At 41.0% G+C, this 21,822-nt stretch overlaps 1 protein-coding gene and 1 long non-coding RNA gene across 5 annotated transcripts in view; one reads left to right on the top strand and one right to left on the bottom strand.

The window, feature by feature from the left end:
• Positions 1-10,434, bottom strand: part of klhdc3 (kelch domain containing 3) — a 40,490-nt gene extending 30,056 nt beyond the window's left edge. Inside the window, exons 1-6 of one of the 4 annotated variants that reach the window (XM_061836631.1) lie at positions 10,295-10,431; positions 9,129-9,316; positions 6,960-7,192; positions 6,419-6,595; positions 1,588-1,703; positions 395-466 (exon numbers count right to left, since the gene is read on the bottom strand). In XM_061836631.1, the coding sequence (XP_061692615.1) occupies positions 395-466; positions 1,588-1,703; positions 6,419-6,595; positions 6,960-7,113 (519 nt within the window). In that variant the 5' untranslated portion in view covers positions 7,114-7,192; positions 9,129-9,316; positions 10,295-10,431. The other 3 variants (XM_061836630.1, XM_061836632.1, XM_061836633.1) reach the window with 3 other exon arrangements.
• Positions 10,435-10,509: 75 nt separating this feature from the next.
• On the top strand, positions 10,510-20,729 carry LOC133509533 (uncharacterized). The gene is made up of 4 exons (XR_009797361.1): positions 10,510-10,663; positions 19,330-19,468; positions 19,888-20,090; positions 20,181-20,729. It is a non-coding gene; the product is annotated as an uncharacterized LOC133509533 (long non-coding RNA).
• Positions 20,730-21,822: the final 1,093 nt, after the last annotated feature.

The raw sequence follows: 21,822 nt of genomic DNA on the forward strand, positions 1-21,822 counted from the left end.
CCAGAGATTGGCTGGCAACCAGTTTAGGGTGTGCCCTCCAGCGGTCCCACAACCGTCCTGAGAATAAGCGGCTCAGAAAATGGATAGGTGTACTGGTAATTCCTCAGGGGGAAATTCAACTTGCATTCTGCTGCACACAGCACGTGTGTGCCACACCATACAGTGAACCAGATCTCTCACTTTCAACGAGAGCGAGAGGTACACACAACATTGCAGCTCAAGGGTGGGGACAATGCTTTGCTGGAAGGCACCTCAGAAGCAGTAATGAGGCAGAAGAGCTTCTCTCCAACAACTAGTTGCCATTTTAAATTTTGTCTGATTTCAAGACCTAACAGATATAAGCACTTGTTTTACAAGTATTGGTAGAAAGATAGACAATTATTTTTCAACTCACCAGAGTATCAATTAAAGACCAGTGCATGGTAGTGGTGTCCAGCTTGTGGATGTCATTGGAGAAGCAATCAGCCTAAAGAGAAGCAGAGAAAAACTGTTTAAATGCTTTCATTTACCACATTGACCAGTGAGGTTACACAAAATTCACACTGAACTTAAAGGTCTAGTGTTATCCCTATAAACTTTCTAAAATAGATATTGAAATAAAAAATACATATAAGATTATTCACTTCAATGTCTCCACGGAAAAATAAATCTGAACGGAGAGCACGTCATCCATGCGCAAAGTTGCGGAAGTCTCATTCGATGACATCCAAGTGGTCGCCATATTGGCTTCATCCCCCGTCCGTGACGTCACCCCGGACGGACATTGGCCATTGAAAACATGCTGTGGCCTCTACTGTACGACACACCCCTTCAAACACGGAAGCTCTTTTCGAAGAAAACATCTCACAACCGAGTGAAGTTACCAACCGGGGCAATATTACCCCATTGTTTCGAGCCATATTTAAATGACTTGTGGATAACAGCCAAACCACTTCCCCGCTGTATCGGCAGGCTCGGCCTTGTAGCAATCCACAAGGCCTGCGGAGGCCGTCCTTCAGCGGCTGCTGCACGGAAGCCTTCCGATGCGCACAGTGACACATTTAGTAACCTATTATTTTTTTTTGTAGCTGTATACACACCTACCTGTCATTTGGAACCCACGAAGCTCTCGTCCTTTGCCCCCGTGCAATCCATATTTCATGACGAACTGGGTCTCTTGGAAACTTATGAATGGTAAATCCATCCTCCCGAGTCTTCCATGTCCAGCAATACAACGTTCCGGCATTGTGGTTAACACGAAGGAACAACGAGCTACCTTCCCGGAGGTAAAACTAATAGAAACAAACGAATCCACTTGAGGGCGGTGCTGCCATGTACGTCACTTCTTCTCAAAAAAAAATCCCAAGAGAGGATTTTCATGGCGCGAGTTACAAAAAGCTGTATACATCAAAATCATGTTTTGTGGTGAAAAAACGCATGGGTCGATGTCGGCTGCCGTTTTTTTCATTAATAACATACTAAATATCATGCATTTCATGAAAGTGGCACTGCATATGCAGAGGTGGTGGAACTGGAGGGGCCAGGAGGGCAAGCATTCCTATTTATGACCATTAACCAGCACCAAAACAAATCATGACAAAAACTCACCAGCTGCTCGTATCCTCCAAATATATACATTGCCTTCAACAGAACACAGGCAGAGTGGCCATCTCTTGCCCCTGGAACTGTCCCAGAGGTTCTCGGTGTGAACCATTTGTGGGTATCTACAACACAGGGGATAACTTACATTAATTGCTACACTTCACGTCAAACGACTGGTAACAAGCAAGCATAGCATTGTGCTGACAGCGGAACATCGGGATATTAGATTATATTTGAGGAAAAATACTGGTGCCAGCAGATGTTATTTTTTCCACCTCTACAAGTGGAGGAGGTTTTCCACGTCAAACATGCTGCAGAAAGTTTTGAGTTTTGCAGGGATCCCACCATTACTAGAAGTACAGCCATTGTATTGCCGCAGTGGTGCGTTACAGATTTTTTTTTTGTTATATTTAGTTCTATTTAAGTCATAAAATATGTAAGTAATTCACCTGATCTTTATTGCAAGAAAGCTCGGGTAATGCTCATGTATCCCATTTTATTACTAATGGGCCTCCAAACATGCATTCAGTCATCCTAAGCAAAAGATTTGAATTAAATAACTTTTGATTGCTTTCATACAGAATAAAAAACATCCTGTCCTTCAAAATGTTATGTTTCTGATTCTGATTAATGAACGTTCATACTTCAAGTGCGCTTTTTGTATTTCTTGAATGGATTTGAATGACATTCACAAGTATTGCGAAACCTCCATACTCCATATCTTTTACTGCCAGTGTCAGACTTTAATTCTCGACTCTTTGGTTGGCTCTGTAAAAAACTGCAGAATGGGTGTGTCACAATTTCAGACACGAGATTGCGAATAGTGAAAGGTGTATAAACCAGGCACATTAAAAAATTAAAAAAAAACAGGCCCGATACACAAGCGCGCACACACACAGCCCCGTACTAACCAAGAACATCGAACGCCACACTATGTGTTCCAACATTACCCAATAAGAATATCCTTAACTCTAAGATGAGTGGATTTGTCCCAATATTAAGGTCCAAACAGGCCATGGCTGATAATCTTAAATATTGATTGCGTTCAATATTTACACAACAAATCTTCACTAGTGTGGGAGCCGAAAGCGCCACCAGGCATGACACGTGGATTGTGGCACAAATGGACCTGGGCCCTGGGGGTTGGGTGGCATCCCTCTGATTGATTCCCCTGCTGGACAGGCTCAGTGGCTTGGGGCCCCCTTGCGGGGTGGCCAATCCTTTCTCAATGTGTTGTCTCAGCAACTTGTACATAAGTTGACTAACATGCATGGCATATCGTATTAATAAATAAAGATAAGTTTGATAACACACAGCGGGGTTCAATTGGTTTTGCTGGATCACTAACAACAGGTTATACTAACATTTCAACTCATGTTCTTAAGGTGATTCGACACTTAAAAAGAAACCCACAGCACTACTCATCAAAAGCAGTGCCTTCTTCTGCAGAAATTGAGAAAATTGGACATGCGATTTTTAGCTGATTGAGAGCAGGTGAAATAGATCGGTTTTATTATATTTTTTATATTTTAAAATGTCACAAAGGGACAAATTAATCAAAAGGCACAATGATCTCCACAAATATAACAGTAATAGCTTATGATACAGTGTAGCTTTTCGTTTTAAGTATTGGAAAAAGATGCAGACTCCGGGTCTGTGTGCGTGTGTCCAGAATGTCAGACAGGTTAGCAACTGTGATGCATTCGAAAAAATTGCCCTTTTGGTTGCATTAGCCTACATTTAAGATATGCTATAACTATATAAATCTATTGATTACCATTAATATACTCAAAGTGAGGAATCCTTCAAACCAAGCTAAAGCTTTTATCTTCCATTTGCACATGGAGGGGGGAAATATGTATAACCGCACCATATAATTACATGAAAAATGATTAATCATCCTGCACATTTTTTTAGGGTAATGGGCTTAGTATTAACATTCAATTGGCATAAATGTCATATGGCTATATCAGGGTTCATACTCAGTCTGACCAAAAAAATTTAAGGGCTTTTTAGGGGCATTCTTAGGGGTTGACACAAAAAATTTCGGGTCGACACGAAAAATTTAGGGCCAACGTGGGAAATCAAGAGTAAGGAAAAAAAGACTCACCCAATGGTGCCATCAACCGTTCTTGGTTCATCAAATGTTCCAGTATCTCAGTACCTGTGACAGTGATTACCTGTCGCCCCTTGTGGTAGTTCTCATTGCTATGACCATTGTAAACGTCTTCACATAACAGTATACAGAAAAACAGATTCTAACTACAATTGCAACTACATACACAAACGTCTTCTACTGATGTCTGTTTCAGCACCCCTACTCTAGCTCCTTGAGCCTACCCAGTGGCTCCTCTATTTGTTGCTGCAGAGGTGCCAAAGTGGCTCTCTTGTCCTTTGCTCTGCCTCTGAGTGCATTGGCATCGGTGATAAACCTCAGATTCCTCTTTTCTTCTGCCTCCTCACACAGCCTGTCAGCCTTCTCAATAAGCGTTGATATGTCAGTCTCTATTCTGGCTTTTTTGGCTTTGAGGCAGTAGAGATGAAAAGTGGGCAGCGATGCCAAATGTAGCCAGGTACGAAGTCTTCCTTTCCCCACAGTGGTAGTTTTTACCAATGTCACTGTCTGGGAACATGACTGCAAACACTTTCGAATTATTTTCACAAGATTTGTAACTGTAATGGCTGCAGATCACTTAAAGTCCACACAATCTCTGCCTTTAACGAGTCTGTCTTCGCTTTATGAACTACGTTCATAAAGCCTGACTTCTGGCTGGACAACTGCAGGTGCGCATTAGGGATCGCAACCGGTTACAAATAACCGGTTATAACCGTTTTTTTAAAACCGAAACCGTAATCGGACTTTCGAAATCGGTTAAAATTTCCAATCATTTCTTCCGTTTCTGGTACTCCACATTGCGCTATTTTTTCAACATCATTTCCACTTTTTTCAAGTTTCGCTGTTAGAGTAAAGTTGGACTCAAAAGAACATTCAGTTAAATCAAAGAAACATCAAACATGGCATCGAGGAAACGCTCGGTATACTTTCATGCCCTTTCTGAAAGTCCGAAAGAAGAATGTCAACATTAAAAAATTTTTACAAAAAAAATAACAAAAATGTAACTTACATGAGTGCGTTGTTGAAAGCCACATTCAACAAGCTTGTTTGTCAATATTGTATACAAACTACCCCATTACCGCGGAGCAAATTAACGATCGATGGTGTAGCGCCGGAGAAAAGGAGTCGGAGGCGGAGTGTCGGCACAGGAACGAAACTTGTTTTATTGGCAGACATCAAAACACTACTCGCATAATGGGGGGAACTCTGTGAACTCGTCACTACGGAAGAGCAACAGCAAAAACAGTCCGTGCGGAACCGCACCCCAACTCGAGGTCACACGGGTGAATTATGTAAACACCACAATGGTACCGGTTTTAAAACCGGTTAATCGTTTTTTTTGCTACAGCTGTTTGGTTAAAAACGGTTATGAATGTAAGCGTTTTTTTGCGATCCCTAGTGCACATGCACTGCTAGTACCACTGCCTGAAGTTGATGCTTCACTATCTTGATATTTTAGAAACAGATTCATACCAACGGAAGATGAGAGGGTCTTCGCCAAATCAGCGCGTCTCCTGTTTTTCCGGTGCGACTCCAGTGCTTTGACGCCCATCTTTTCAAGCTGGTAACTCTGCTTGCACAGATGGCAGTAAAACATGTGCCGATCTTTTGGATCTCGACGAACCCAGCTCCCCAACTCCTTACTTTCAACCCAAGCTTCTTGAAAAATGCACTTCCCCGTGATACAAGTTGGATCGATGAAAGAACTACGCTACGTCGTAACGAAGACGAAATGAAACGCCTACTCACGGAAACAAACAATGGAATATCGACAAGACTAGTTGTCGACACGGTGACTTCCGTTGAGAATTTCCGGCTGTTTTGGACGCCAGACAAATCGCTATTTTTTTTTAAATAAAAGATTAATTTATTTTTTAGGGAGAATTTTGGCGGTAGAGGTCCTCCCTTTGATTTTTTTTTTAATTTAAGGGCTTTTTAGGGGCTTGACCGGTTTTCGCGGATTTTAAGGACTTTTAGGAGCCCCTAAATGCACCTTCGAAAATTTAGATTGTTTTTAGGGACTTTTAGGGCCACGTGCGAACCCTGCTAGATTTCATCTTAGGTCATATTAGCTGCTACTTTCCCTTCTGTTACTCAAATGAGGAGTTTCAGTCAAAGAAAAAATATGAAAAATTAAAATGGCTCAGTTGAACCAATACACATTTTGCGTAGTTCAAACCAATATGTGTATCATCAAATTTACAGTAAAAAAAATTAAAAAAAGACAATTTTTAAATGTGGATGCACAAACTCCTGATCTAAATGCATTGCTGACATATTGGCAGATACTTAAAACGAATGACTCACTCAGTTACACAAAATGTGATACGGAAATCCCTAATTTGCCATATCCAACAATTTGTAGGAGTATTTAAATCAACCGAACGTGCATGTTTTTCAAATGTTGGAAGAGGACAGAATGCAGAGAGAAGAGCGAAACAAAGAAAACCAACAAAAGCACAGGGAGAGCACGCACCCCAAACAGGTGGCCGGAGTAGAGATTTGGATCACCGAACCTCAGAACTGTGAAGCAGATGTCCTAATTATTCACCTAACACACTAACCAACAAGGTATTAATGTTACAAAATTGGCTTTTTTTATTGTAAAATAAAATTTTAAAAAGGACGCTCCTGATATTGTCATCGTCACTATTATCCTATAGGAAAGTACACAGTATATGTGCAGAAAATTTTAACATTTTCTGGTTGGTATCTACTTACTGACATCAAATGCATAAAGCACATTGCAGGCTCCCTCTGTATCATTGCGTCCCCCCCACAAGTAAATGGTCTCATCCAGGAGCACTGCTGTATGACCATAGCGCATGTATGGCACTTCACGAGCACGTTCCTGTCCCACAGGTCTCACTGGAGGTAAGTTCATCCAGCGCAGGGACACTAGTGCACAAAACAAATATGTAATTAATAAAATGGTAATATTGTGGGAAAATGTAGACTTACCAAGCAATATGTTAGTACGCTGTAGTTTCGCTGTTCTATTTACACTGTACAAGTACTGCGGATCTACTTCACTAATGATTTGTACTTATAAAATGAACATCAAGGACCTGATTGACTGTATTACCTTAAACATTAAAGTGGAGAAACTGCGAAAACATACACATTTGAGGCACTGTAGATAATAGCAAGAGTAGGTATTGGAGTTCCCAATAAAACTTGACTACTCGTACTTCTTAGTTTGGAACAATCAAAAGTGCAACCGATGGAAGCCATAAGTTTATTTTTATACATTCTAACTTACCAGTGTTGAAAACATGCACATCAATCTGACGAAGTGTCTCGTAGTCCTCCCCAGAGCAATAGCCCCCAAAGGTGTACACCTTATGCCCCACAGCCACAGCGGCATGATTGACTCTCCGCGGCCCTCCTTCAAGGTGGACCGACCACCGCAACATTCCACTCGCTTGCACTTCTGTGTTGCCAATCACTTTGTCCCCTGTTTCAACCCCATCAGGCCAGTGTCCACCATTAAACCTGTGAACACGAAAACAGGAGCAAAAGAAAACTAGTCGGGCAACAGTGGTGCTAACTGAAAAACTGGTCCTTGACTAGGAGTTGTTTGCTTTGCAGCGAAGCTCTGAAGTCCCTGTATTATCTCAGTGGCTACACCTGCTGATATCACTGATATCCACTTGACCATCCCAAAAATACGTTATATCCACTATGCAAGCATTATTTTACCCCACTGATGATATATTTGAGTGGTAATACAGAGGAACTTCCAAAACTTAAAACCCAAAAAGTGGTACAATTGAGTTTTATGGATAAGTGGGCATTTAAATAATAAAAACGAGTAAAAAAAATAAATAAATAACACTGGCATTCAAACCATCATCATTAAAAATGTTAGCAAATCTCGTGAGATCCCAATTTACTGAGCAGCTTCAAGCATCAATGCTGGAAATGTGTTTTGCTTTTTATTTGTGATACCACCCCCAAAACGGGCCCGACCCAAAAAGTCTTTAAAAACAACGACAGAATTTCAAATGGTTCAATGACTGGAAATCACTGAACTTTCAAATGAACATTTTAAGACATACAGTACACTGTATACAAGTATATACAGTAAATTAACAAGCCATTTAAATAGACACACTGCTCCATCTTGTGATCAGAACGATGATCGGCTGTCTTTTTTTTTTTCCAAACTCCCTGATCTGTCTCAAAAATCCTAGTTGTGTCAAGCCTAGAATTTGTCATTAGCAATACCAGTATTTACTTAATGACCATAACAACTCTAAATATAACTTCAAATAACCAAAAAAATACATTGCCACACATGACAGTATATATATATATATATATATATATATATATATATATATATCCAACCTGTGCAGGGCATGGGTGAGGGTATCCCAATCCAACTATTCAAAGAAGGCTTCAAGAGAAGAAACTTACAGGCCAGACCACAGGATGCAAACCTCTCATCAACTAAAACAATTGTAAAGTCAGATTCTGCTCTGCAAAGTACAGAGATGAACAACAAATTTTTTGGGACACAGTTTTATGGACAACAGAGTCCAAGACTAACCTCTAAAAAAGTGATGGAAAGGCTAAAGTATGGAGAAAAGAAAGGATCTGCTTATGATCCAAAACACACAAGCGCATCTATGAAGCATGGTGGAGGTAATGTCATGGCTTGGGCTCACATGGCTGTTCCTGGAACAAGGTCAGGAGTCTTTTTTGATGGTGTAACTCTTTATGGTAGCAGGAGAATGAATTCTGAAGTCTACAAAACCATTTTTTTCTGGCAATTTACAAAAAAATCCATCCAAAACTAATTGGAAGAAGCTTCACCATGCAACAAGACAACTAAAAATACCGGTACACTCCCAAGGACTTCATCAGGGCGGAATGTGAAAGGCCTTAGACTGGCCAAGTCAGTCACAGGAGCTTAAACAAAAAGAGGATGTATTTTACCTCCTGAAGATGAGACTGAAAGAAGAAATCCCCAGAAAACAACAGTAACTGACAGACACTGAACTGAAAAACAGAAACTGCAGTAAAGGCCTTTTGAATGAAGAATGCAACAGTCTGGTGACGTCAGTGGCTCACAGGCTTGATGCAGTTCCTGGGAGGAAGGGTTAGGCCACCAAATACTAAATGTTATACACTAAGTAAATTTAATAATTTCTGTCAGAATACCTTGGCTCACTTCAAAAGTGAGTGGTTAAAACAAAAGATGCTCTGTTATGAGTTGTTTAACATATGTAAACACCAATAAATAAAAACTGGAATTCTGAACTTTTGTCTGATATTCATCTTTTGATTTGAAACCCAAGTATCTTTAGTATTCAATAAGAACATGATTTGACCATGCCTTTCCAGTACTTTTGGAAGGGACTGTATAACCACAATTATTAAAAAAAAAAACAACAACAACAAAATTAACAGGTTATTGACTTACTAGTCCCTGGAGGTGTAGCGGTGCATTTGCCCAACTTTGACACAGGCAGAGTGGCTTCAGCAGAACCGACACCAACAGGGTGAATGTGAGTGCAAGTTGTTCTCAGTGTCTAAAAGCGCCCTCCAATTGACTGGCAACCAGTGTCACCAGCTTTCCCCCGAAGTAAACTGAGAAAGGCTCCAGCACCCCTGAACAGATAAGCGGAATTTAGAATGGATGGATGGATGGATGCTATTGATTTACTTTGCCAAGTGAGAACCCCCACCCATATTTGTCCATTCTTCCAAGGTTCTACTGTATACAAACAACCACTACCACATACATTCACAATTATGGCCAGTGTTCAATTAACCAAAGAAGTATGTTTTGGGAATTTGGTGGGGGGAAAATGGAGTAGATTAGCCAGAGAAAATGTAACACTGGAAGCCCAGATTCAAACACTTTCTCAGGGGGGGAAGACCCATAACAGCAAAACATTATGCAGCCCCCACTCTCTCCCCAGCCAGTTTCAATGAGCCACTTTCTTGCTGACCTCCAACCTTTGTTTGCTCTTAAAAATAATCCCTAAGATACCCTTTCTATTTTGAGTCGTCATATTAGAAGTGTAAACCAGATCATCTCGGGGACTATTATTTGACTTCATCACACTTACTCGATAAAATACACATCCTGCTAAGCACATAGCAGAAGTATGTCAAGAGGCAATATCACTATATGCACTATGTTTGTTGTCACCTATGTTTAAGTACAACGACCTCTTGACGGGTGGTGAAATCAGTGCACAATGCAAGGTGTCATAGTTGCAGATCATGTAGCTGAACGTGAACATTGTTAGCTAATTAGACACTGTAAAAAAGCAGTAACACGCATACCTTTACACAGCCTCGTCTTTCAAATAGTTAGCTGTAAAAGAGCGGGTGGCCACAACCACTTGAAACCATCTTATCGCTGTCTTGTTCCACATGAAAGCGATGGACTGAGAGTCTTGCCCTGTAAGCTAGGCTAAAGCTAATCCACGCTACCTTATTTCGCGAGCTGATGTCAACCAGCCAGAAAATGACACGAGTTCCAACAACGCGGTCTCAATGCATATAAGGAAAGGTGAGTCAGTGAAAGGCAAAAATGCCACTAATATGCACAATGTTAGGAAAGTACTGCATAGCTACCTGGAAGTCGAGTGGTGGTGGGTGGTACACTTGTTTTGGGGCACGGGCAAGAAGCTTGTGACGTGTCAGCAGGGGAACGCGCGCCTCCTATCGCCACACTCAATGCACATCTGTTCACATTCATGTGAGGCAGCCGATCTTACTCATTGTTCCGGTTTACGGTACTCTGGACAGGAACTTCCTCTGAGAATGTTATTTGTTGACAACATGCATTGCCGGACTAACTTGTTCACTTCCTCCGCAGGGGAAACAGGCAAATTACTGCTTGCTAGTATGCATACATGTTTGCAGACAATTGGTTGTTGTTGTTGTTCGTGACATACAGCACAACACGTAGCCTGCAGAGGTTCACAAACTTGTTGGGTCCAGGTAGTATTAGTTCCAAGTGCTCTCGTAATTCTAATGCTAATTGTACATAACTATCCTGTGTATATATTTTATATGGTCTTCCATTGTTTATACATTGTATGTGTGATGAGTGTGTGTAGGTTTGGTATGTGAAAGCTATTGCTCAGTATTGTAAAAAAAAAAAAAATGGTTATACATTTCAACCTCAGATGGCACAGTAAGAGCATTGGCCTCACAGTTCTGAGGACCGGGTTCAAATCCCGGCCTCACCTGTGTGAAGTTTGGATGTTCTCGTTGTGCCTGCGTGGGTTTTCTTAGATCCTCAGGACTACTCCGTCTAGTTCCTTCCAAAATTTCTCTTTCAAGAGATTACCAAAGAAGAAGTGGAACATAGAGAGGACTAAGGAGAGGCAGAAGGAATTAATTGAGATGCAACGTAGGGGAAAGGTAGAGGTGGCGATGGCTAAACAAGAGGCATATGACAACATGTACACCAGGTTGGATACAAAAAAGGGAGAAAAAATCTCTACAGGTTGGCCAGATAGAGGGATAGAGATGGGAAGGATGTGCAGAAAGTAAAGGTGATTAAGGATAGCGATGGAAATATGTTGACTAGTGGCAGTAATATGCAAAGTAGACGGAAAGAGGACTTTGAGAAGTTAATGAAGAGAATGGGAGAGAAGGTAGAGTTGAAGAGGCAACCGTGAATGACCAGGAAGTGGCAATGATTAGTAAGGGGGAAGTTAGAAAGGCACTGAACAGAATGAAATATGGAAAGACAGTTGGTCCTGATGACATACCAGGGGAGGTATGGAAGCAATTTGGAGAGGTGGCTGTGGAGTTTTTGACTAACTTATTCAATAGAATACGAGCAGGAGAGAAGATGCGAGAAGAATTGCGGAAAAGTGTGCTAGTCCCCATTTTTAAGAATAAAGGCGTTGTTCAGAGCTGTGGAAACCATAGAGGAATAAAGATGATGAGCCACATAATGAAGTTATGGGAAAGAGTAGTGGAGGCTAGACTCAGGACAGAAGTCAGTATCTGGGAGCAACAGTGTGGTTTCATGCCTAGAAAGAGTACCACAGATGCATTATTTGCCATGAGGATGCTCGTGGAAAAGTACAAAGAAGGTCAGAACGAGTTACATTGTGTCTTTGTAGACCAAGGGAAAGCCTATGACGGAGTACCAAGAGAGGAAGTGTGTTACTGCATGCGCAAGTCTGGTGTGGCGGAGAAATATGTCAGAATAGTACTGGACATGCTTGAGGGCATCAGAACAGCGGTGAGGTGTGCCGTTGGTGTGTCAGAAGAATTTAAGGTGGGACTGCTTCAGGGATCCACGCTGAGCCCCTTCCTGTTTGCAGTAGTAATGGACAGGCTGACAGATGAGGTTAGACTGAATCCCCTTGGACTATGATGTTCGCAGATGATATTGTGATATGCAGTGAAAACAGGGAGCAGGCGGAGAAACAATTAGAAAGATGGAGGCACGCACTGGAAAGGAGAGGAATGAAGATTAGCCGAAGTAAAACAGAATATATGTGCATAAATGTGAGGGGCGGAGGAGGAGGAGTGAAGCTCCAGGGAGAAGAAATAGCGAAGTCATCCACCCTGACTTCAAATACTTGGGGTCAACAATAAAGAGCAATGGAGAGTGTGGTAAAGAAGTAAAGAAACTGGTCCAAGCGGGGAGGAACACTTGGCGGAAGGTGTCTAGTGTTCTATGCTGAAGGTGTCTGGTGTTCTATGCGACAGAAGAGTCTCCGCTCGGATGAAGGGCAAAGTTTATAAAACAGTGGTGAGGCCGGCCATGATGTACAGATGAGAGACGGTGGCACTGAAGAAACAACAGGAAGCAGAACTGGAGGTAACAGAAATGAAGATGCTGAGGTTCTTGCTTGGAGTGAACAGTTTGGATAGGTTTAAAAATGAGCTCATTAGAGGGACAGCCAAAGTTGGATGTTTTTGAGACGAGATTTGAGAGAGCATACTTTGATGGTTTGGACGTGTTCAGAGACGAGAGAGTGAATATATTGGTAGAAGGGTATTGAGGATGGAGCTGCCAGGCAAAAGAGCAAGAGGAAGACCAAAGAAAAGGTTCATGGATGTTGTGCGGGAGGACATGAGGACAGTGGGTGTTAGAGAGGAGGATGCACGAGATGGGCTTGGATAGAAAACAATGACATGCTGTAGACTCTAAATAGCCGCTAAGTGTGATTGTAAATGTGACTGTTGTCTGTCTCCATGTGCCCTGTGATTGGCTGACAACCAGTTCAGGGTGTACCCCGCCTCCTGCCCGATGATATCTAGGATAGGCTCCAGCACTCCCCAGAACCTTGTGAGGATATGTGGCTCAGAATATGGATGGATGGATTTCAACCTCAATACATATTCATATTTTCTCGCTTTTTTTGATTTGGGTTTCGCACCTCTTGATTAAGAGGACTTATCTAATCGAGTATTGGTAGTTACTGTAGAAATGTGGTGCACCAAGTGATTCACGAGGAAAATGGCTGATGTATAGATGAGAGATTCATGCTATAAGTCAAAATTTTGGACAATTTTGAGTCTTCAGTGCATCAAACATGCACGTTTTGGAATGTAGAAGGAACCCAGAGTACTTGTAGAAAACTCCACACAACTGTCAATCAAATCAAACTGTTACTATCACCTGGAAAAATCAATAGTACTTTGTTGAGCAGCTTCTTATGATTACACATGCTGTCAGTACATGTTTGGGCCATGGAAATATATCCGGTTCAAGCCACTGAGACTTTTCCATACTGGAACAATGAAGTGCTGAAACATGTGAAGTTCTGGTCCACATTCTTGTTATCATTTCAAACTTTAAAACTAAACAAATTATCTTGCTCATCCACCTTCTCTGTCCACACACATTTACGGCCATAAAGGAAGCACTTTAAAGCAACCCAAAGCCCGAGTCCTGAAGCTGGCTGTCCATTTGTCCTTTTTTATTTTATTACCGCTCTCCTCGTTAGTCTGGCTTTCTCTGCACAACATGCACACACTCATAGCAGACAATGGGGCACTCTAAAGCAGCCGTGACAGTGGAGTGTCTGAAGGAAAGAGGCATTTTCAGCGTGTAGGCATACCTAGCTAACTGCATGTCAAATTTGCACCGGATAACCACGGATGTGAACAAGGGAGCTCGAGTTTTTCCCAATTTTCTTCATATTGGGGAATGGGTCACTCATGACGGCCTCCAAACTGTGTCTCACGACGCGGTTTAAGCTAAGATACACCAAAAAAAAAAAAAAAAGGAAAGCATAAAGGGTAAAAAACTGCTGAATAACTCCCTAGTTGAGTACTACAGATTTCAGTCTGCAAATTTTCAGCAATTATCTTCAAATGTAATATATTTAGAAACAAATCTAAGTAACATATTAGTGAATTCACTTCACAGGGTATTTACTTAAAAAAACGACTAGATCATTCTAAAAACAAAAATGATTAAATATGGGTAATGAAAAAGAGTTGTGGAGAAGAAGCTGTCCCTCGTCACAATCAATTGAGGGCGCCCAATAATTTAACCTTGCTCATAAGTTTAGCAGAATGGCAGCGCTGCCTTCAACTAGTACCGAGAACCTATAACATAACACCTCATCTAGTATTGGGCAAATAACATGAGCAGAAGCTCCAGTTGGATCACACACTTGCACACACATACTGTTGAGCATTCCCACTCTAGCTTTTCATTAAAAAAAAAAAAAAAAATGCCATGAATATAGACTTTGCCAGGTATCAATCATGGAGCTGTCAGTAATAGAGTACAGTTTATTCTAGACTTTACAAACATTTCTGAACCTCAGAGAAGGTTCATACTGGATGTGCCGTATTTATTCCCATCGGTTTTGTAGCATTTTTCTAACACTGCTCTCATTGTGTAGGATTACCTCATACATTTTCCTTTATGTCAAATGGCCAATTAACTGACATTACTAACAACTGACTTTGTTAGCATTTGTATTCATGTTCACTTTTTTTTGGCTTGTGGTTCAATGAACTCTTCAGAATGAACATGAAGCAGCACTTTTATTTACCATGAACATATTTTGTTCAGGCATTAAAACAGCCATTTCAGACATAAAACATTTTACATGAGACACCATGCTATTGGGAGCATTTTACACTTATGTTTTACCCCAAAAAATTATAAAGGGTTGGGTTGAGATTGATCAACCTGGAGTTCAGATGTACAGGCTGTCGTGAAAGTCGAGGCTTGTCCAGGGATTATAGCACTGAGAAAACATATTACAGCTGCTGTGGATCCGCCTGCATCACTACTCAGTTTGATCCTCTTTAAGGGCACTTTGATGGATTCGTTGTGTGAAGGCTTTTCGTCCCCATGCCAGCTGCATGTCACTGACAATGGCAAGACTGTGCAAAGTGACAGCTGCCAAAAGCTGCTTCATTGAACTCTCATGGGTGATCAGATCCCAGATGCCGAAAAAGATGCCAATCCACAAAGATCTTAGGTGAATGAGCCTCACTCTACATCCTTAAATACAGAGACTTCTCTATCATAACTGCTTAAGTACACACAAGGAAGCTTATACAAACTATGATCACTCAAACTTCCTAAAACCTGTCACGACAGCAGTACTTTCTCACACTGTTGATATTACACAATTGCAGTTAGATGATGTTATTGTCTGGAAAAAGTCCAATGAAATTCTGGATGTGGCAAGTGTAACGATCATGTCTGGGTGACTTGCTCTGCATTTGAGCTGCCTTATTTATCTTGATGAGCTGGGAAATAATACCGAGGCATTCACACGACTGTATTGTTAACGTTCATCTTAAGTACATTAAGAAACTAGGAAATTGTGGCCGTGGACAAGCACAGTGTATTCCGGCAGACATACAGTGCAAAAGAAATTGGGTATAGATTTTATGGATGGAATCTCATTTGGCTTGTCTGTGTCACAATTCTAAGATTCTGGGTTCGAATCTCAGCTCCACCTATCTTCTGTGGAGTTTGCATGTTCACCCGTTGTTTGCATGGATTTTCTTTGGTTACTTCCGCTTTCTCCCACATTCCAAAACCATGTATGTCGGGCTAACTAAAAACTGCCCACTGGTGTCACTGTGAGTAAAAAATTGTTGGTCATACAACTGCATTTATTTACAAAACATTTGTATTTTATTTCCTTTGCTGCCCTGGAATTGACTGGGGAGCAATCGGCAGTGAAGCCCACCTCTCACCCAAAATCAACCAATGGGTTGGGCTCCAACTCACTCATGACCCTCGTGAGGACAACTGGGATCGAATATGGATTTACAAATACAAATGGCTTGTTTACTGCTAAAACGTTGAACTTCATTAATTGTAATATCTCGATTTTTAAGAGATCCTCAGTTCTTCTTGAGGTGCTCAGTGAATGTTTTGCTTAGAACCAGTGTGACTTGGCTCTCTGTTTAAAAAGCTTGGTTTATCATCCCACCTGTCAACATTTGCACACATTGCGTCATCCATCTGACCCTGCTGTGCCACTCTTTGACACATTTGCCTAGTGGTGTGTTTCACAACTTTATAGGCAGCACATGTGGTGCCTGTCTGTTGTTGAGAATGACATGGGGAACAGGAGTTGTCCAACTGTAGAATAGCTCTGCGTCAACAACAACTGCTAGAACCAACTGCTGTTAGGTATATTGTGGGCAAGAATCGTGATGGAAGAGGCTTGCAGTGCTTCGCGGCAATCAGAAATATAGCTTGTAGCCTTTTCGCTAATCGCGTCACATAAAAAGCTTTTATCGATTAAATCGATTGATAATAAGCAGGAAAAAATACTGTTGGACCAAATAAACTATAAATGTAATGGATACATATAGGTTGATATTTTCTTTAAATAAGTAGTGAGTCAAACTGTACTGTTGGAACAATTATCTCTATGAGGTACACTTTGGATTTACGTTAATTGCGGTATCTTTAAAGTTATAAAGTATCACTGAACCTCTCGTAGGATGACTCCTCAATGCCGAGGCTTTCCATTACATAATCCCAGAATAAGGTAAGCAGTCCTGCTGTGGGACACGCTCAGGCTTGTATCGGTCAGCGCTGTGATCTGTTTATACGATCACACTAAAGGACATTGAGCTGCAGAATGTGAATGTGCAGACATATTCCCAGGATGTTAAATGCTCTGATTTGACTTCGGCAATAGCTGGATAAAGTCAACAGCTACAAGCCGTCCAGGATGATGTCATAGAACATGATCTAATTCTGTGGCCAGATGACTGAATCGTGCATTTTCCTTTAATTTGTGGCTTATTTAATGAACAGAGCTCTTTGTGAGTTTCTTAAGATGAAGATTGGTATGCACGTTTGGTCATTTTCTTGCTTGTGGGTCACTTAAAAATTGCAGTTGAGAAGAATTAGTACTTTGTAGCAGCTTTTTATCGACCAGACTGGGTCCAATTATTAATGAATCAATAAGCCATGCTTTAGAAGGAAATTCTTTCAGAGGACATGAATTAAACAAAAATCCATAACAACTGAGTAATTCTGTATATAATGATTTCCATATTGGTTATAAAAAGTTGGAGTCCATTTGGGAGAAAGCTACCCAAAGAAATTTTGTAGGTATTATACGGTAGATGAGCTGTGACATAATTTGGTTTATTGAAAACAAAAAGTGGACGAAGACCAAGCTCAAAGCAGTAGTCCTCAAATGTCCCTATCAGTGTATGAATACAGTATGTGTGACGTAACATTGTAAGGCATTCAAAAGCATCGCTGTGGTGAAAATAGACTTAATAAATGCAGTCCTTTTACCATTAACCATATAAATGCAGCTCCGTGGTTTGTCATCTTTGTATAGTTTATTGAGAGCGCCTTTAATAGACATACCTGGGAGCAGTTTAGTGTGTGTGGTGCATTTGTGGCTCTTGCCCATAAACCAACATTAAGTGAATAAAAATGCTTTTTGTGCTCATTTGAATGTTCAAATAGGTTTAGCATGGTGCTTTTTAGTCAAATGAAAGATATGTGTCTATCGTTATGCTGAGCTACAACTATTGATGCTTTCTTTTGGGCTGTGATACCTTTTTCCCTGTAATGACCCTCTTTACATTTCCCCCACTTTTCAAGCTCTATTTAATTTTTACAATGGCATACTGTATCGTGTATGTGTAAAGCCAAGTTGTACACTGTCACACAAGACTTGGCAAGTCTCTCAGATTGGACTGCAACAGGAGAGACAACTGGTAGCATTTTCTCCTGAATGACTTTAATTATGTGGCTCACTTTCTATTTATGCCGAAAGGCAGCCGCAGCTCAGCCGCCTTCCCCCAAAACAGTTGGGACATTGCTCCATGATTGCATGACAACTGTTTGAAAGCCAATTGTTATTTCATCTGCAGTCTGGCGACACTTGCATGCCTATAATCATATTCCGCTCAGTTTATATGCATACGGTATTATTTGCTCTGCTTATCGTTTTACTTTAACTCATACACTTGCATTGCCTCGACTGTTGACATATATAGTGTACAGATATAATTATACATCAAATGCATGGAGTAAAGCCATCTATTTTTTAATAGCGGTATCCCCCATTAGGGTAACGGGCCAGCTGACTTCGAGTGAGCGGCGGTGTACGCCGAGGACTGGTCACCAGTCAGTCACAGGGCAAGGATAGATAAACCACTATTCATGCTGACATTCACTCACAGTCTTCATTCAATAAAACATGGATGGTTGGTTTTTTTTTTTAACCTTTTGGAATGTGAATGGAATAAATAGGGCGTAACTGGAGAAAAGTCACAGAAACTCAGCGAGAACATGCAAATGCCACACAGGAAGGGCAGCACTCAAAACTTAGAGTGCTAATATTAATTACGTAATAAATAATGAGTTGAACTTCTAAATCAGCTTACAGACACACTACACTGAGAATGCCAGATCTCGTCTGATCTCATAAGCTAAGCGGAGTTGGGCCGGGATGGTACTTGGATGGGAGACGGGCTGAGGATACCAGGTGCTGTAAACTTGGTGGAACAGTGGACAACTGGTCGGGAGCGTCTACCTCACAGTTCTAAGTACCGTACCAGGGTTCAAATCCCAGCCACGCCTGTGAACATGTTCTCCCTGTGCCTGTGTGGGTTTTCTCCGGGCACTTCGGATTCCTCCTACATCCCAAAAGCATGCATGGCAGGTTAACTAAAGCCATACGTGGGTATCTGAGTGCAGATGGTTGTTTGTTTGTGGCATGCAATTGGCTGATAACCAGTTCATCGTGTACCCCGCCTACTGCTCGAAGATAGCTGGGATAGGCTCAAGCACACCCGTGACCCTTGTGAGGATAAGAAAATTAAGAAAATGGCTGGATGGATGAAAATTCTAAATAAGTAAATGATAGACGTGTCAACAAAGAAAGGCTTAAAAGTAGACAAGTCATCATTTGGGCAAACTAGCTCAAATTCATTATATGTAGCAAGCACAAGGTAATGTTTTCACAAGTGTAAGTTTACTTGTTTATTCGTGTGTTTGTTTATCTACATGTGTGTTTAGACAAATATTATTTAACCAAGCAGTGGAAAGGGCATTTGAAAAGGTTTTTACATCTGGTGAGCTGATAAGATTTTGTTGTATCATAAACAACCATAATAAATTCTTGTGAAGTTGTATTTAAAACTAAATGTGCTTTGTCATGTTTTCATCATAGTTATTCCTTTAGTTTATTACATTTTCATCTGAAGTTTTGTGTCGACAAGCATGGTTGCTCAGCCTGTTGTCAACGATGAGCTCATCCAATCCTCTGACGGGAGGTGACATGACTGAGACAAACAAAGCCGAACTCTCAGGTGGGTCCAAGGTTTTATGTAATGGCCCTGGGGCCACCTTGTATTTTAAAGTAGAAAGAAAAAAAAAAATCCTTTCTTAAATTAAATCCATGCTCTTATGAGTTGTCTTCTGCAGCGAGATATCAAGTGTTGACTGAACTTCCTTTCAAAAGGGTGTGTTAATTATTACTCATTTTTATTTACCCCTCAGCAGAAGATGAAGAGAAGTATTACCTCACCTAAAACATTAAGCAAATGTCAAAAATTAAGACAAGATGTACTTTTGCTGTTTTATAATCGTCTCCTTGTGGAAAGCAAATTCACATAAATATTATTTTTACAGCAGAGGAGCTCCTTCCAGTATGTCAATGTGTAAATTGTTTGTCAATGTAAATATATTCAGGTTTAACTCTTTCTTGTTTGTTTCTGTATACTTTTAGCATTAAAAATTCTTGGCAAAGTGCAGTGACTCAGATGTGAAGTAATACGCTCCAGGCAGACTGCAGCTCCAGATTAGAGTCTGTTCATGTGATTAATTCATCACAGTACACCGGGTCAACAGAGTTTCCACAATAAGGCTTGAAAGCAGCCAACCTTCTGCTGGTCTGACATCATAGGTTAAAGGTTAAGCCTGACTCTCAAGGTGATTGATACCTTTCGAGGAGCAAAAATAAGACACAGCCGTCCTGTTATTCAGGCTTTGATATGACGAGATTGCTTCCTTCTGCTGTAGCGCCATCACCATGGGAACCAATGCTGTTACATGATGGTGTGACCTCATCCCGCCAGCCGAACTGGCACCTGAGGGTTACTTGGAATTCAGCTCAGAGAAAAGTATGTACGTGCCCCTGATGTGAAGACTAATTTGCAACACCAGCGCAAACCATGTAACCACCAACCACTAACGCAACAATTGGTACTGTTTGATGTCTTAATCTTTTCAAATTTCAATAAACCAATTAAATAAAAGGAAGTATTCATCTCAGTGTAGTATAATTTTGCTGCACAGCCAAGAAAGAACATAGTCATTTGATATTCATTGAGTGTTGATGCGTTACTGGAAGAAGAACTAACAAAACTGTGAAGACAACAAATGATTCTGTCTCACGCCGAGAGCTGCAATTTGCATTTTATTGTTGTATTATTTTTTTTCCCATGATCAAAGTACTTTATAGTGTTAAAAGATGTGAGGATCATTCATCAAATTTAGTCTGTATACAAAGAAGCGAGAGAAAATACATTTGTACCTCTTTCAGAAGAAAATAAAACATCAAGCAATCGATATTATTTTCCATAGCATCTGTCCTGATTTGGGTCAAGAGTGAGCTGGAGCCTATGCCAGCTGACTTTTGTTCAGAGTAAAAATACAACAATATCCATCCATCCAATTTCTGAGCCACTTATCCTCACAAGGCTCACGGGAGTTTCGTACCCTATCCCAGCTGTCATTGGGCAGGAGGAGGGCTACATCCTGAATGGGTTGCCAGCCAATCGCAGGGCACATGGAGACAAACAAGTTGCACTCATGCTCATACCTAGGGATGATTTAGAGTCTCCAATTAGTGCATGTTTTGGGGATCTGGAAGGAAACCGGAGTGCCTGGAGAGGACCCACGCAGGCATGGGGAGAACATTCAAACTCTACACAGGGGGATGCCGGGATTTGAACCCTGGTCCTCAGAACTGTGAGGCCAATGCTCTACAGCTGCACCACCATTCCGCCGTTCAGCATTATATTATTGCAATTACCTCAACTGGAACTGGACTTTAATCCACAGGTGTCAAACTCAAGGTCCAGAGGTCAGAGGCTGCCGCATTATTTATGTGGCCCTGGAAAGCAAATGATGCGTATCAACTTCAATAATTTGTCTTAAAATCTGTACCAAAATGCCAAATTGTCATACCATAAATGATAATGTAGAGATATTGCAAAGATTTTCGTGTTACCAAACAACAATACTGCAGTTGAAAACCCCATTACTGTTCATTTCTGATTCCAAATATGATTTTCCTGTTTAAATACCTCGAGGCGATTCAAGATTTTTATGGTTTCATAGTCATAACGGCCGTCTGAGGGAAACTAACTACCATATGGCCTTTGACAAAATCAAGTTTTACACCCCTGCTTTAAGCAATGACTCAGGTTAGATATGTATGCACATGGTGAAATATTATATTGTCTCTGCTTGTCTTTTCCTGCCATGTGAGGATTCTGGCAGTCTTGCTTTCTAAACAGTGACTAATTTGGGATTTTGTTGCATGTGATGTCATTTAACACCTGAGTTTTTGTTGGTTTTATAAGAGTGGACTTGTTTTTAAGAAATTTGAATCAGGACTCAAATGGTAGTCGAAGAACAGCCGTGTTGCTGTTTGTGT

Source organism: Syngnathoides biaculeatus, chromosome 12 (genome assembly GCF_019802595.1).
Source record: "Syngnathoides biaculeatus isolate LvHL_M chromosome 12, ASM1980259v1, whole genome shotgun sequence".
Taxonomy (NCBI): domain Eukaryota; kingdom Metazoa; phylum Chordata; class Actinopteri; order Syngnathiformes; family Syngnathidae; genus Syngnathoides; species Syngnathoides biaculeatus.